Source organism: Ornithorhynchus anatinus, chromosome 9 (assembly GCF_004115215.2).
Source record: "Ornithorhynchus anatinus isolate Pmale09 chromosome 9, mOrnAna1.pri.v4, whole genome shotgun sequence".
Taxonomy (NCBI): domain Eukaryota; kingdom Metazoa; phylum Chordata; class Mammalia; order Monotremata; family Ornithorhynchidae; genus Ornithorhynchus; species Ornithorhynchus anatinus.
Window position 1 is genome coordinate 7804343 of NC_041736.1, and position 17499 is coordinate 7821841.

General features: G+C 46.2%; 1 protein-coding gene across 2 annotated transcripts in view; it reads left to right on the forward strand.

Moving 5' to 3' along the window:
- The window catches only part of KCNJ3 (potassium inwardly rectifying channel subfamily J member 3), a 127287-nt gene extending 110838 nt beyond the window's left edge, over positions 1-16449 (forward strand). Inside the window, exon 3 of one of the 2 annotated variants that reach the window (XM_001508775.4) lies at positions 15137-16449. In XM_001508775.4, the coding sequence (XP_001508825.1) occupies positions 15137-15723 (587 nt within the window). In that variant the 3' untranslated portion in view covers positions 15724-16449. The remainder of the gene's footprint in view (positions 1-15136) is intronic. The other variant, XM_007671133.2, reaches the window with a different exon arrangement.
- The last annotated feature ends 1050 nt before the right edge of the window (positions 16450-17499 follow it).

Consider the following 17499-nt stretch of genomic DNA (forward strand, 5'->3'; position numbering starts at 1 on the left):
TAGGGAACGTGCCTGCTTATTGTCGTATTGCACTCTCCCAAGCGCTTAGTACTGCGCTCTGCACATAGGTGAGCGCTCCGTAAATACGATTGACTCAACGATCCCCTGGGGAGACTCTGAGATAGGAGTAATGGCATGTTGTGTGGTGTGCCGTGGCCGCAAAACTCGTCGAGATGGAACCTGTCTGCAGGTGGAGAAGCAGTGTGATTCCGTGGAAAGAGTCCGGGCTTGGGAGTCCCAAGTCATGGGTTCGAATCCAGGCTTTGCCACTTAGCTGGGTGACTGTGGGCAAGTCACTTCACTTCTCTGGGCCTCACTTCTCTCATCTGTAAAATGGGGACTAAGACTGTGAGCCTCTCGTGGGACGACCCGATTACCCTGTATCTACCCCAGCGCTTAGAACAGTGCTCTGCGCATAGGAAGCGCTTAACAAATACCAGCATTATTATCTCAATTCCTGGAACCCCCAAGTGCACCCTCCCACCGTCCCCGAACCCTCCACGCCTCCTTGATTCCCCTGAGCCTCCCTCAATCCTCTATATCACATGTTTCCGGCCCCCGGGGCCACTGTCAGCATTCCTCTCCGCACCCCCAGCTGGTCAGTTGGCCGTTTGCCCGGTCTTTAGAGGCAGTACTCGCCTTTCCATCTGCTATTATCATTTTCTAGGCCCAGCTTCCCTCTGCCTTGGCTCTTGCCCCCGAACTCCATGTCTTGGAAGCGATGTTTGTGCTTGTGAAGCCTGGCATGGGGGTGCAAAAGCTCTGGAGCAAGGGAGGGGCCCCAGAGCCCTCCAGCACCATATTGCAGATTTCTGTAAAGACACATCCTGTGGGTCCTTATGAAACCCCACTGTTACTTGGTTATCTGCTGTTGCTTCGAGGTCTGATAATAGTAATGATGATAATAATGGTTTTTGTCGAATGCTTACTCTGGGCCAGGCACTGTTCTAAGCGCCGGGGTACATACGAGATATTTGGGTTGAGATACCGGATAATCATTGAGATAATCGGACGATCTCCGATAACTTCGGCTAGGCCCAGTCTATTCTGACTGGGGTCAAGGGGTGTAGTCGTAATAATTATGAATGTGATATTTGTTCAGCGCTTACTATGGGCCAAGCACTGGGGTGAGATCACACAGCATAAAGAAAATTGGAGAAGATTTCTTGTGAAAATTCCGTCTGGCCTTAGGCATACAATGGCTTTCCCTGTGGTCCTGTGGCGTGACTTCAGGCGTTCAACCGGATTCGGTCTGGGGACGTTTCTATAGCTGTTGCTCACTGAACCGCACACAGTTATTGATCTTACTGGCGTTTGGAATGTTTCCACCATGAAGTATTTATAACGGAATTCATTCTCCTGCGTACACCCGATTTCTGCTTTTAGAGCTGTACCGGAGCACATTAACCAGGCCCTATCAGTCAAGGCTTGTGAATTTTAAGTTGGTGTTGGGGGGGTGTCTCAATGTCCCCTCCCTGTCGTTTATGGAGATCTCGGGGATGATATCAACATTCCTGACTTCAGCAGGGGTTGTTGGAGATAGAGGTGAGACCTAGCAGGGGGGGAAGCCCGTGTTTTCTCTCAATTCCTTTTATTATTTTAGCCACCCACCAACCTGATTATCATGTATCTACCCTAGTGCTTAAAACGGTGCCTGGCACACAAAAAGCACTTAAATACCATTAAAAAAAATCCCCCGTAAAAAAACCAAAAACTCTCCTTTCAAGTTCAATTATAAAATGTTTGGCGTCCTTTCCGGAGTTCGTTTTTGAAGACCCGGACAGCTCTCGTCTCGTCAGTGTTGTTGGGTGCTCCCCTTTCCTCCTGGGTGCCTGAGTCGTTCCCCGTTCCCAAGGGGCGAGCCACGGGGAGGCAGAAAGCAAAGGGGTACAGTGCCCCAACGCCCAGGGTTCTGAGGGTCTGAACCACTGGGCTTTGGTTGAGGCTCAAAGGGTTGGGGCCATGGAAATAACAGAACAGCAGAAGCAGCGTGGCCTAGCAGAAAGAGCACGGGCCTGGGAATCAGAGGACCTGGGTTCTAATCCAGGATCTGCCAACTGCTTGCTGTGTGACCTTGGAAACGTCACTTAACTTCTCCGTTTCCTCAACTGTAAAATGGCGATTCAATACCCCTTCTCTCTCCTGCTTAGACTGTGAGCCCCATGTAGGACAGGGACCATGTCAGACTTAATTAACTTGTACTTTTCCCAGCAGAGTGTTTATTATTAATAATAATAATAATAATAATGTTGGTATTTGTTAAGCGCTTACTAGGTGCAGAGCACTGTTCTAAGCACTGGGGTAGCTACAGGGTAATCATGTCGTCCCACGTGAGGCTCACAGTGTTCATCCCCATTTTACAGATGAGGTAACTGATGCCCAGAGAAGTGACTTGCCCACAGTCACACAGCTGACAAGTGGCAGAGCCGGAATTCGAACCCATGACCTCTGACTCCCAAGCCCGGGCTCTTTCCACTGAGCCACGCTGCTTCTCTGACACATAGTAAGCATTTAACAAATACCAAAAAACAACAAACCGATAGGAAAAGATCCACTCCACTTTGTCTCCTCCTGCCTCTTTTCCTGATCTCCCCCGAGCCATGAGCGGCAGTTTCTGGGAGAACGGGAACAGTCATCTTGACTTATGTGCTTCACGGGCTATTAGTAGAAAAACCAAGGAACAGCCAAGCAGTAACTCTCCTCAAGTGTCCCTCATTTCTTACCTTCTGTAGAAACAAACTGTTAATGATGACAGCGCAAAACTGAAATTTTAGTGAGGCCTTGGCTCCCCTGCAGATTAAACCTAAATGTTTAATTAATGTAATGTAATTTGGTAACACTTGGGGAAAAAAATTGACATTTGTGCTATTGGTTGAAGGCAGATTTTAAAAGGTTCTCTTCCCTGTGGCTGTGGATAATGTCCTTGGATCTAATCAAATTCCAGTGTGCATTGAGAGATGTGCTGTTTTTATAAGCCGGGACTTCGTTACTACATTTTCTTCCCGTGAAAAAATATCCGTCCGCATGCGAGTCTGAGGGAAAAGAACCCTCCTCCGAATTTGATCGACTTGTTTTATTTCTGTACCATAGGGATGGTTAGGGTATCTATAAATCAGGTGGTTTCAGGAAGGACGAGAGAATCACTTTACTGGGGATGAGGATTGCCATTCAGGGTGCGCTAGGACAATAATAATTGCAATAATAACAGCAGCAATGTGCTCACAATGTGTCAAGCACTGTTCTAAGCATTGGGGTAGATACCAGCTGATCCGGTAGATCCAATATAAGCCTATCAGATATAGTCCTTGTGTTATATGATCACAGTCTAAGGGTGAGGCAGAAAGCAGGGAGAACTCATCATGAAGATGACGAAACTGAAGCACAGAGAACTTAAGTGACTTGTCCAAGATCACAAGCAGGTAAGTGGCAGAGCTGGGTTTAGAACCCGGGTTGCCTGACTCCCAGGCCCCTGTTGTTTCCACTAAGTCATGCTCCTTCTTACTTAAAGACCCCCGATGGGAGGATTGAGAGGTCGGTTTGTTGGATCAGTCTTAACCCATTCTGGCACCCTCGGCTGCGCCGAGGGAAGAGACGTAGACACCCCCATCCTCCTTCCCCTCCCCGCCTCCCCACCAGCCGGGGCAGAGGTGCAGATTCCCATAGGATGGGAGTCGTAGCCACGGTGCTCTTTTGGGGACCGCTGCCATGCGTGGACACCAGTTAGAGAGCAGCATTAATAATAATTAATGCTGTTAGAAAGCGGTTAGAATGCGGCATTAGCCAATCGAAGTGAAGGAAACAGAGACTGTTCAAAGCTCAGGAGGGGCCCCGGGGAGTCTCCCTTTGCCCCTTCTGGCCCCTGATGTCTTCCCCCAAGCAGGATCAGGAAGGATACAAGGAGTGGAGGGAGGCCGGATGTGGGAGGAGACCTGTGCTTCACTGTTTTCCTTCTGCCCAGTGGGGCTCCCTTGACCAATATTCAACCGCAACCTATTACCATCTCCAACTACCAAACATCACTCCTCTGTCTCAGGGGCTCCATTATCTCCCGTCCCCGGCTAGCTCCTGGGAAACAGCATGGCCTAGAGGAAAGGCCCCGGATTCCAACCCTGGCTCTGCCATTTGCCTGCCGTGTGACCATAAGTCATGTAACTTCTCCATCTCTCAGTTTCCTCATCTGTAAAAGGGTGACTCGGTGTCCTGTTCTCCCTCCTAGACTGTGGGTCCCATGTTGGGCAGGGACTGTTTCCAACCTGATCATCTTGTATCTACCTCAGCACTTACTACAGTTCTTGGCACATAATGACCACTTAACCGATACCACCACTATTGTTCTCATTATTAGCTCCTGCACCCTGTCAGACTCCAACGATTCGGTTTGGCTGTTACACCGTCCAACTCCCGTGTACATCTCTAAATTGAGACCTGCCTCCGGGAAGATGGGCACCTTGAAATCTGAATTGGAACAGATTTTTCCTTAGAGGTGTAAAAGCCTTCATTTTAAAACATACCGTAGATTTGCTCTTAATGAGTCGTCTTCCTCTAGTGAGCAGCTCGAGTCGGACAGCGACAGGTATGCTGTGGGGCGCACATCCTGGAATTGATATTGGAAAAGCTCGTCAGGCTTGCAGATTTGATGCAGCCCTGAGAATTTCTGTCCTTTGTGAAACCAGTCTCCCCGCAGCAGCACCTCGTGAGGCTCCCAGGACCCTAACCGCAGGCCCCAGTCTGTGGGCCGTGTGTCGTGCGACGCAGCGCGGTGTAGTGGACAGAGCATGGGCCTGGAAGTCAGCAGGCCATGGGTTCTAATCACGGCTCCTCCACCTGTCTGCTGCGTGACCTCGGACAAGTCACTTTACTTCTCTGTACCTCAGTTACCTCAGCGATAAAATGGGGATCGAGACTGGGAGCTCCACGTGGGACAGGGACTGTGTCCAACCTGATGTCCTTGCATCTATCCCAGGCTTAGTACAGTGCCTGGCACGTAGAAAGCACTTAACGAATACCATAATTATTATTTTTATTATTATTATTCTCTGGACAGAAAGGTTAGGGAGCCAAATGGGACAGACAGGATGGACAGCCCCGAGGACTGGTTCAGAAGCAGCGTGGCCTAATGGATAGAGCACAGGCCTAGGACTCAGGAAGACCTGGGTTTTAATCCCGGCCCTGCCGCCGGTTCGCTGCTTGAACTTGGGTGAGTCACTTAATTTCTCTGATCCTCAGTTCCCTCATCTGTAAAATGGGGATTAAAATTGGGAGGCCTCTGTGGGACAGATGTCCAATCTGATTAATGTCCAATCCCGGCCCTGTCCCACGTGGGACTCTCAGTCTCAATTCCCATTTTACAGATGAGGTAACTGAGGTACAGAGAAGTTAAGGGACTTTCCCTTAACGAATTGTACATTCCAAGGGCTTAGTGCATTGCTCTGCACATAGTAAGTGCTCAATAAATACTATTTAATGAATGAATGAAGGCCACAGAGCAGACAAGTGGCGGAGCCAAGATTAGAGGCCATGACCTTCTGACTCCAGGCCCATGCTCTCGCCACTATGCCACCAGCTCTGAGCCCCTGGTATGGAGTTCTTGCCTAGGCAGCACGCACTACGACGTGGGATGGCTCATTCCCTCAGCCACCGAGCCATTGGGGAATCCCTCTGGGACTGTGCCCGTCCTCTGCCGCACTTCTGTCCTCTTAGGCTTGTTGTGCCAGTTTCTGGATGAGTAGTGATCAAGCAAAGCATCTTATGATCTGGATACACTGCTGCCCTTCTTTCTACTAGGCTCATCACGGTGCCCAAAGGAGCCTGGATTTACTCCACAGACCTGGCTCTGACCAATCAATCAATCAATGGTATTTATTGAGCTCTTACTATGTGCAGAGCATTGTACTTAGTGCTTGGGAGAGAATAACAGAATTCACAGACAGGTTCCTTGTCCATAACGAGCATACAGTCTAGAGGCGGAGGCAGACATTAAAATGAATATATGATATATAATGTATAATTTAAAGATATGTACATAAGTGCTGTGGGGTTGGGAGTAGGGCGAATATCCAATTGCCAAAGATCCAAGTGCGTAGGAGATGCAGAAGGGTGAGAGAGCCAGGGAAAAAGGTTGCTAAATCAGGGCCTTGTTCTCACCCCGTGTTTGATTGATTTTGGGATGATTTCAGAGCCTTGAAATCTCTCTCCTATCCCCAGCAAAAATGAAGGAGGAGGCAGTTGTGATTATCCTTTACAAAGCGGGGTTGTGTTTCTCTCACTTGTTGGTAAAGAAGATTCACGGCACTTCCTCAGAGAGTTTACAATCTGAATATGAATCCAGGGAAGAAAGACCAAGCGTACTCTTTTAAATTGGCCCGGGACTTAGCAATAAAGAGGTTTAGCAAAGGAAGACTCAGAGCATGCAGCAGCGAGCCTAATTTCCAAGGCCAAATAGAAGAAAGTGAGAAGGAATATTTCATAGTGAAACTGGGCAGGCTGGTTAAGTAGTATTACCTTATTACAACTAGCATCGTGGCTTTTGTTATATAATCAGATCTATAACAATAATGATGTCAGTGTGGTATTTAAATGCTTGCTATATGGCAAGCACTGTAGTAAATGGCTGGGGTAGATTCAAAATGAGCAGATCAAACACAGTCCCTATCCCGAATGGGGTTCAATATCTAAGGAGGAGGGAGAACAGAAGAGGAAACTGAAGTGAAGATAAATCAAGTGACTCACCCTAGGTCACCCCGCAGACAAGTGGCAGAATAGGGATTAAAACCCAGATCCCCTGACTCTTTCCACTAGCTCAGTCTGCTTCTCCTGTTGGGATTTGTTTTGGAAATGGAAAGAAGAGAATGGCCCTTAATGGTGGAGGCAAGTCAGGGGAGAGAAAGAAAGATGAAAGGGGAGATATGATTAGCTTAACCTTTTAAACAGAACAGCTTTTTCACTTAACTTTCCTCTTTAATACTATCTGCAGTCTAATTTGAGTGTCTACAGTGGCAGAGCATTTTAGTAGACACTTGAGATACACAAAAGAAGGCAAAAGTACTATTGCCATGCTCGAAATCGTGATGTACGAGGAGGGGGTTTGTTGATTACTGGGTTGTTTTCGGTTTTTTTGTTTAAGTGGTATTTGTTAAATGTTTACCACGTGCCAAGCACTGTAGTAAACACTGGATAATCAGAGCTCAAAATCTTAATCCTCTTTTGACAGATGAGGTAACTGAGGCAAAGCAAAGTTAAGCGATTGCTGCTTCTCTAGTTTAGCAGGACAGCCAATATAAATGGACAAAGATACCAGAGCAGGGGAGAAAATAGAAATAAACACGTGGAAAAATAAATTACAAGTTAACAGCTACAATCCTAAATGCCGATGTGACCAATGGAAAGACAGAGTTGGGAAGATGGAGAATCAATCCTGGAAGGAAGTAGCCTGGCTTAGTGGAACGAGGACAGGACTGGCTGGACCTGAATTCCAATCCCGACTCCACCATTGCCTGCTGTGTGACCTCAGGCAAGTCAATTACCTTCCCTGTGTCTGCTACCTCATCTCTAAAATGGGAACTAAATACCTGCTGTTCTTGACCCTTAGGCCGTAGACCTCGTGTGTCCCATCCGATGATGGTGTATCTACCCTAGCACTTGGCCTGTAGGAATTCTTAGCAAAGATCACAATATTATTATTACAATTTTTATTATTGTTATTGCTATTGTTATTACCACCTGAAAGTGATGACTTTTTAGGAGGACTTTGAAGAGAAGAGGATATGGCTTGGCTTGGTTGAGTCAAACCACAAAGGATAAGCTTAAAGCTGATGGGAGGTAGTTTATTGTTTTCCATGAGATGCAAAGGTTAGTCTGTGGAGGTTTGCAGCAGGGCACCGACGGTTTGAAATGCTGAAATGTGCAGTTGAATGTAAGGGAGACTGAGAGAAGCAGAGAGACAAAGTGTAAGCCATTGGGGTAGTCCAACTGAGGGCATAATCATCATCAACAATGATATTTATTGTGCTTACTACGTTCCAGGCCCTGTTCTAAGCACTAGGGTAGGTAGAAGATGTTCTTCCCCTTGACTCTATTTATTGCCATTGTTCTTGTCTGTCCGTCTCCGCCGATTAGACCGTAAGCCCATCAAACGGCAGGGACTGTCTCTATCTGTTGCCGACTTGTTCATTCCAAGCGCTTAGTACAGTGCTCGGCACCTAGTAAGCGCTCAATAAATACTATTGAATGAATGAATGAATGAATAGAAGCTAATCGGTTTGGACACAGTCCCTGTCCCACATAGGGCTCACAGTCTTAATCCCCATTTTACAGATGAGGGAACCTAGACACAGAGAAGTGAAGTGACTTACCCAAGATGACGCAGCAGACAAGTGGCAGAGCAGGGATTAGAACCCAGGTCCTTCTGACTCCCAGGCCCATGCTCTATCCACTAAGCCATGCTGCTACGCTCTTAGGAGAATACAATAGAGTTGGGAGACATGTCCCCTGCCCATAGTGAACTTACTGTCTAGAGGACATGATGAGATAGTGAACCAGGAGAAGGAGGGTGAGATGAATCTGTGTCATCCTAAAGCAGAAAAATTGGGAGCATTTCGAGCCACTCTGAATGTGGAATGTTCGTGAGGACAGAGTTGTGAACTTACGACAATGTTGGATACGGAGTGTCGTACTTGCCTTCCTCTAGGTCTTTGTTTTGACCACGAATCTGTGAATTAATTTCAGAAAAAGAAAACAGATTTTGACCTGATAAAATGTTTCCCAACGCAGAATTCAAGGGCCCAGCTGTTTCCAGAAGTAGCATCTGTTTCTCTGACAGTCTCTAGAGAATGATGTGTTGGCTTCTGCGTTTGCTCTAGTTTGACATCTGGTTAAATTGTGAATGGTCTATGTTGTCTTTTTGGATGTGTCGTATGTGGCTGATGGAATGAATTCTTGTGCCCGGAGTTGGAATGAAGATGGTGCTCTCAGCTAAAATCTATATTCCAATCCTTTTATGATAATGGAGGTGAATCAGGAGCATATGAGAGGTTCCCAAACTAAAAGCAGGCTGCGATGGCAGACTAAGGTGATACTGGAGTATGCTTATCTCTCTTCACCCTAGTAAAGGAAATATTGTCATATGCATTTTCAGTAAATCGAGGGGTGAGCTTTTCAATAAGCAGGGGCTTCTGGTTCCATCTGTGCCTGCATTTTTAATACGTTGACTAAACTTAAGATTGACGGTATTAGGCAGCGGAGTGTTATCTAATTTCTAAAGCTGCCATATTCATTATCCTTATATTGATTACAAACACTCAGAACCTAACAAGGACTCTAGCTGAAACTGGATCCAACCAAGGCATACTGATGGGTCGAGGCTGGAATTGTTTGGGGTTGTGTTTTTTTTTCTGGAGGGGGAAGGGAGATTATAGCTAACTAATGATCAACTGTAAAAAAAAAAAAAAAGTCACCAAAAAAACAAAGTAAGAAAAATGCTCCTTATAATTAACAGGCTATTTCAATGGATTTGATCCAGATCTGCTTAAGATACTCTCTTTTCATGCAACAGATTGAAAATGTAGGTATTTGTTAAGCGCTTACTATGTGCACTGTTCTAAGTGCTGGGGTAGATACAGGATGATCAGGTTGTGTCACGTGAGACTCCCAGTCTTCATCCCCATTTTACAGATGAAGTAACTGAGGCACGGAGAAGTTAATCACATTTGAAAGTACTGGAAAAAGAGGTGACAGCCATCCAGAGCTATCAACTTCTAGGGTAACACCGTGGAAGGGTCCTGCTTTGGTCTTTCTAGTTTTCTTCCCAGGTTGAGTTGGTTGACTAGGGGATGGAGCTCATAAAATTGCCGGTCCATTAACCTTTGTACGTTCTAGGTAAGGAATCAGTGACTAATTACACCCACAATTGCTAGATTCCAAACACACATCATAGGAATAGCAGTGAAAGGGTTTCTTTTTCTAAGAATGTTCATGCAGAGAAAGATTTCATTAAGTTGGTACTGTGCTTTTAATATGCTCAATTTCCCTACAGTTTTCCCAAGTTGAAGGGTTTTTTTTTTTTAAAAAAAACCTATTGACAAAAACTTTAGATATATTCTAACAAGCAAGGGATTATTTTTGCTCAATTATCCAAGCTTTTCGCCACCGGGGCATAATTGGAATCCCGGAAGCATTTCAGTAGGATTTCAATAACTGTACATGCTAAACTCCCTAACAGTTTGGCAACTGAATTTCTCAGGGCACCCTTGGCTAACAGACCAGTGTGGACTGAATTCCCCTAACACTCACTCATTCTTTCCTAGTCAAAGAAAATCCACAGGTGCCACTGTCGAACTATCCAGAGAGACACGACCAGATGTTGTGCTTGATCCAGCCGGCTTAGTCATTAGGAGTGGGGAGGTACTTCTATTAATAATTCATGAACGGCAAGAAAAGGGAGTCTTCAAGGGTGACTCCTTTCTATTTCCTTTCAGGTTCCTTCTGGTGGCCGTGTATCCGTTGCCTAGGAAACACCCCCCCCGAAAAGGAAAGCCATGGGGATTCGATTCTGCTGTTATATTATGAGCAGCTTCGGGGACAGGGTTTCGACGGCAAAATATGGACTTATTGTATACTCCCAAGCAGATGTTTGACAGGATTTCATCTGTAATGCTTTAGAACCTGCAGCAGAAAAGCAGTAGTTAGAGTGATGAAAGTTTCTGTCTCTGTCCCATATGGGTTGAAAATAATAGGTCAGGGTTTAATGTCATACCTACTTGAACCAATCGTGGGCAAATCTAGTGAATCGATCAATGTATTTGAGTGCCTACTGTGTGCAGAGCACAGTACTAAGCCTTTTTGCTCTGCACACAGTAAGCGTTCAAGAAATACGACCGAATGAATGACTGAATGAAAGAATACAATATAACATAGATGGTAGAAATGTTTATTGCCCACAAGGAGGTAACAGTCTACAGGGGAGACAGATTTTAAAATAAATTATAAATATGCGTGTAAGTACCGTGGGGCTGAGGGTGGGGTGAATAAAGGGTACAATTCCAGGTGCAAGAGTGACGCAGAAGGGGCTAAGGTAATACAAGCTCTATAAATCAGCTTGCTGAACACCAATCCATAAGCTAGGATTTCACAATTAGCCCTCATTTTCGGGAATGTTTGTGACGGTTCTTTAAACGAAGGGACTACTTTAAAGGGACAAAACTGTCTTCTAACAGAGACTATCAGAGGAACAGCACTCTCCAATTCATTTTTTTTTTCCTGGTATTTTTAAGTGCTTCCTATGTGCCAGGCACTGTACTAAGTGCTGGGGTAGATACGAGCGAAATCAGTTCTTCTCTCACATGGGGCTCAGGATCTGAATCCCCATTTTACAGATGAGGTAATTGAGGCACCGAGAAGTGAAGTGGCTTGCCCGAGGTCACACAGCAGACAGGTGGCAGAGCTGAGATTAATACTCAGGTCCTTCTGATTCCGAGGCCCATGCCCTATCCACTGGGCCACGCTGCTTCTCAATTTAAGCAGTGTTTAAATATGCTCTCCCACATTTTTCTTAATCTTTCCCAAAACCTCTCTGCCTGAGTGCTTCCCACTTTTTCTAAGGAGGAGATGGTGGACCTCTGGAAAGGGATGCTTACTTTCTGGGCCTGCCTCACATCTCTTGCCTTTCCTCCTGCCAGGAATAATGGCGGTATATGTTAAGGGCTTCCTATGTGCTGGACACTGTCCTAAGCTCTGGAATTAGCTTACTCATCAACTCCACCAGAACACAGCCTCCCCCTTCTGAATGCTCGCCCCTCTTACCACCCCCAGAACTTTGTACCGACCACCCCATTTCACGTACGTCCGTATTTTCCAGCGACAACTGCATCTATTTCGGTCTCTGCGAGTGGGTATTTATATCTACCAGAAGTTAGTTAAAATTGAAGATGGATGGAAAAAGAGAAGCGTACAAGGTTTGTTTCTTCACTTCTTGTGAGCGCTTGATCATTCGGAGGCAAACTGTCCAGGTCTGGGTAGCTCGACCTCTAGGTGTCTTCCTCCCCTAAAACAGGTGTTGCCCTTTTTAAAGGGTGGTCTGGTGGAGAAGACACAGGCCGGGAGAAAGAGGACTTGAGTTCTAATCCCACCTCTGCTGCTTGCTTGGTGTGTGACCTTGGACGGGTCACTTAACTTCTCTCTGCCTCAGTTTATTCAACTATAAAAGTAGATGCAATACCTGATCTCTCTCCTACTTAGACTGTGAGCCCCAAGTGTCCAACCTGATTCATCTGTAACTACCCCAGTGCTTAGAACAGTACTTGACACACACTAAGTGCTTAACCATATCGTTATTAATTTTCAGTGTGCTAATTCTATGGACAAAGGGTGGACATCCCGAGGGAGAGGGGAGGTGTCAGTATTGCTTCTAGTTAGCAGGCCTGGCTATCGGGTTGGTAAGGGAGGAGATAAAATGCCTCACCTATTACGGTGCAGTTCAAGGAGTATCAGGTCAGATCATGCCGTCTATCCAACTGCTTATGATTTTGGCCACGCTTTCAAGATGTGGGATTAAATTAACCAGGTTAGTGTTGTCTTGTATCATGATTATCTCTCGAATCTGGGCAACAATTCCATCCAGTCTCTCGGGAGCCAGCAGGAAGCCTCTAACCAGGGGAATAGAGAAAGATCCATGTTTTTAAGTGACTCTGAGAAGCAACAAACCTTCCGTCAGTGAGGAAAAGGTCATAGCCAACTTGGCATTCAAATTTGCGCTACTTTCAATTGTTCAGGCCTCAGACTGTGTCTTTGTAGGCCGCAGAATCGACTCTGGCGACGGTTTTACAATCCACATTCAAACTATCAAACATTTTTGAACTATAGGAATACCAGAGGTACTCTAAAAATGACAGCAAATATCTATTTCCTAATATGATTGAGATTTAACAGTCTGAGGTTTGAAGGTGCCCAAGAGAAAATGGCAAGTAAAAATAGTCTGGTGAGACTTGGCAGTATGAGCTGCTCATTATTCGGGAGCCCAAGTGAAACACCCACTCAAGGGTGTGTGTTCTGTAACTGCTGAAGTTGGCAGAGTGGAGGAAAACTGCATTAACAGATGGACTTGCCTTCCTTTAGGGGATCAGACAGATTCCTAGGATGCCTGGCCAAAGTTGGATGAAGGTTTTCAGCTGTGGGAATCAGGGAACGCTTTTCCACGGGAGGTGACATCTGCCTGCTGATAAATTCCCTTAAGGTCTCAGTGCCTCAGTTTCCTCATCTGAAAATGGGGATTCAATACCCATCCTCCCTACTACTGAATAATAATAATAATCGTAATACTAAGGATTATTATATTTGGTAAGTGCTTACTATGTACCAAGTACTGTTCTAAGCACTGGGTAGATACAAGTTAATCAGGTTGGACACAATCCCTGTCCCACACAGGGCTCACCCTCTTCATCCCCATTTTTCAGATGAGGTAACGGAGGCCTCTGTCTCCCAGCCCCGTGGTCTACCCATTAAGCCACGCTATGCGAGACCCATTTGGGAAACGGACTGTGTCTGATCTAATTATCTAGTATCTACCCCAGCATGTAGGACAGTACCTGGCATATAGTGAGCTCTTATCAAATACCACAATTATTATTAGGAGTGGGGTTTCGAACTCATAGCTTCGGAGCCTCTTGCCATGACATCTCTCTTAATCAGAAGGAAAGTCTTAGCACCAGTCCAGGCAACTGGAAAAACACCCAAATCACCTCCGGGGCAGTTCTACCCTGGAGCTAAAAGCAGTAATCATCAGGACTTAAAAAGCAGTTCCCATTTTTTCTTTCTTTTCTTCTTTTTTACGGGGCATTATTGAACCTAGGAATTTGCTATCTGCTGGATTTCTTTTTGATTTGCAGAAAGAGACAGGTTTACCTTGGAATCATCTTGCTCACTTTAGATTAAGCAAAAGATGGCAGGAGCCCATGGCCAGGTGCAGCCAAAAAGGGTGGTGGTCCCTTGACAAGGTCTCCCAGAATATTTCCATCCTTCAAAGGAGTGGTCAGATTACATTTTTTCTCCCCAGAGATGATCCTCGAATATCAAGGGCCCAACCTCTGGTTCCTAAAGGGAGAGAGAGAAAAATATGCTGGAAAATGCTTTGAAAATCGAACTGTACTGTGCTCACCCGAGACCTCTGCACACAGTAAGCAGTCAGGAAATCCCACGGACGGATTTTGGAACCGAAATGCTGGTGGAGCTGTGAGAATTGATGGGTGGGCAGGTGTGGGGAGCTCAGGGGAAACATGGATTCAGTTACCTCTTTGGAAGAAAACTTCACGGACTCCGTGTCGTGTTCAGAAGGGTATGTCACAGACAAGTTATCAGTAACAGTGCTTCTTCTAGCACTGGTAGAGTGGCAGAATTTCCTCTACTTGCTTTCCCCTAAGCAATAGAGGAGTTTGTTCAATACGGTCGGTACAGCATTCTAGCTTCACACATGATCAAAGCGCACAAATCATTGTATATACCTTAATACAGACAGCAGTAAATTATTCATGGAGGAATGATTAAGCCCTGCTTCCTTCTCTCCATCATAAGGATCTAGTGAGCAAACACTACTGATAATCGTTCCATAGTATTTCACTGTGTGCAGTGCACTTTACTAAGTGCTCGGGAAAGTCCGGTACACCAACAAACAGCGATAATCCCTTCCCACAAGGAGCTGGCAGTCTTGAGTGGGGAGACAGACATCAATACAGATAAACAGAAAATTTGGAAGGCTTCGGGAATCGGGTCATCCTTGCAGGTTAGGAGTCTTATCTTAAAAATCTTAACATACCAAACTTCCTGATAAGACAGACGCCTCAATAGGAGGAAACAAAGGACAGCGGAGGGTATGCGATGTGCCTGCTGCCTGGTCAGACAAAGTAGAGTCCAGGCTTCGAGGCCCATCACGTTCCAATTTCTTGGTATTCTACAACTCCTAGGGCCATCGGTCACCAGAGTTACCGTTGTTCACTTAAGCTGGTCAAGAGGTAATCGCATGGGCCTAGAAACAAAACAGCTCAGAGGGAACAGCTGGACGAGAAAGGGCTAATGCAGGCCTAAACCACGGTGCTTCCACAGCTCCAACCCCAGAGCACTGAACCAGGCTTCTCTTTCTCTCTGGCTGCAGGGATGACGTGTCAAGCCCGGACCTCATACACCGAAGATGAAGTCCTCTGGGGCCACCGGTTTTTCCCGGTCATTTCCCTAGAGGAGGGATTCTTTAAGGTGGATTACTCCCAGTTCCACGCCACCTTCGAAGTCCCCACCCCACCTTACAGCGTGAAGGAGCAGGAGGAGATGTTTCTGCTGTCGTCCCCGCTAATAGCCCCCGCCATAAGCAACAGCAAGGAAAGGAATCACTCAGTCGAGTGTCTCGACGGGCTCGACGACGTGGGCGCTAAGCTCCCTTCCAAACTGCAGAAAATGACGGGGAGAGAAGACTTCCCCAAAAAACTCCTGAGGATGAGCTCCACCACGTCGGAAAAGGCCTACAGCCTGGGGGACTTGCCCATGAAGCTGCAGCGAATAAGCTCGGTCCCCGGCAACTCGGAAGAAAAACTGGGGTCTAAGACGACCAAGATCCTGTCCGACCCCATAAGTCAGTCGGTGGCGGACCTGCCTCCCAAGCTCCAAAAGATGTCAGGGGGGGCGGCGAGAATGGAGGGCAACCTCCCGGCCAAGTTACGGAAAATGAACTCCGACCGCTTCACATAACGAGAGTCTCCGCCGCCCCCGCAGGCCTGACTTCCCGTCCCGGTTTTCGCAGCGGTCCGCTGTGTGGGTGAGCAGGTAGTTCTCGCTCCGGGGGACGATCCCGTCGGGAGAGGGAGAACTGACTTATCCTGAATTCTACCTGCTCACCGGCAGCAATGCCCTCTCCGGGCACAGCGGCTGCCCGTAGGGTCGGCGGTGGGGCAGAGGGAACGATTATTACCCGGCATGTAGTATCCCATTGAGCATGCAATGATAGTGTGCGAATTTTGCATATAGTTTTACGGCATGATTCTTCCTCTATTTATATTGTATATTCTGAAAGATATTCAAAGGCGGGGGGAGTCCGCTTCCCTCTATTTCTAAGGTAAGGAAAACACAAGAAAGAGTGAATACCTTTCAGGCCAAATCCCAATTTCAGTTCAAAAAAAATATATATATGTATATATATACACACACATATGTATGTGTATATATATATATATATATTTTTTTTCTGGTCTAGATTGTGATGTTTTGTTAAAAGTAGTTGGTTCTGGTGCATGTTTACTTTGGTCAAGCACAAAAGCTACTGGCATTAGAAAGTGATTAACACCAAATTGTTTGAACCCTAAATTCTTTGCCATTTTAAAATCTGTTATGTTTTATTCACATTATTTTTTAATAATGATAACGATGGCATTTTTTTAAGAGCTTATTGTGTGCCAAGCACTAAAAATGCTGGGGGAGATCCAGATTGATCAGGTTGGACGTAATCCCCGTCCCACATGGGGCTCGAAGTCTAAGCGGGAGGGAGAACAGGAATTGAATCCCCATTATACAGATAAGGAAACGGAGGCGTGGAGGAGCCACTTTGGGGCCATTTGACTACTGGGAGGCTGTGCTAGGGCTTTGCCAAGTTAGTTTCCCAAAAGAGGAACTGTACGCACAGGCTACCGATATATAGCCGTGCCATTAGGTTACGACTAGGGCTGGTTTTTTAAAAAAAAGACTGTTCATCCAAATGCTAAGGATTATTTCCTGAATTAATGCTGTTAGCTCTCTAAAGAAGTGTTCCATAACTTTGGCCGCTAGATCTCAAGGAAAGACTCCTCTCCCTCCATCACTTCTGCCGAGGGCCCGGCTCGCTCCGGACCCTTCACAAAGCTTAATGTGTCATAGCAGGGATTTTACACAGCCACAGCTGATTTGAATGTCAAGATTTGCTAACCGATGAAATGATCGATAGAATGTGCCTGATTTGGGCTCCACCATCATTCGCTCCATCCTCTTTGGTGGAGAGATGTCATGAAACGGTGGGGTCAGAAATATTTAATTTTCTCTTTAGCTCAGCTACCTTTTCCCCATCGGTTGCTGCTGCCCTTGAGAGCTCCGAGTAACGGGGATAGGTGAGGTGATGGAGAAGGGAAAACCATTCTAGCTAAAATCCCTTGAAAACCCAGACTGTTGGAAGAACTAAGGTTCACTTACTAGGGTTAGCGGAGTCCAGGGATTGCTGGTCCAATGAATATATTTCCTGACTCCAAGGCTGAGCGTTGTGGGTTCTTAGCAGAAAATGGCAACTCTTGATGGGTGGAATTGCAAAGAAACTCTGCTTTGGCATGCCAAAGAGAAATTTTAAGGTTGCCCTTTTGGAGAATCTCTGGTTTGTTGTTTTTTTTGAGGAGGGATGTGGGCCCTACAATTCTGGTCACCCCCCGCCAACCGTCGTATCTCCATCTGGGTAATCCAGGGTAATCTGGGGTGGGTCAGTTAGCAATAGCTGGAGTCACCATTCAC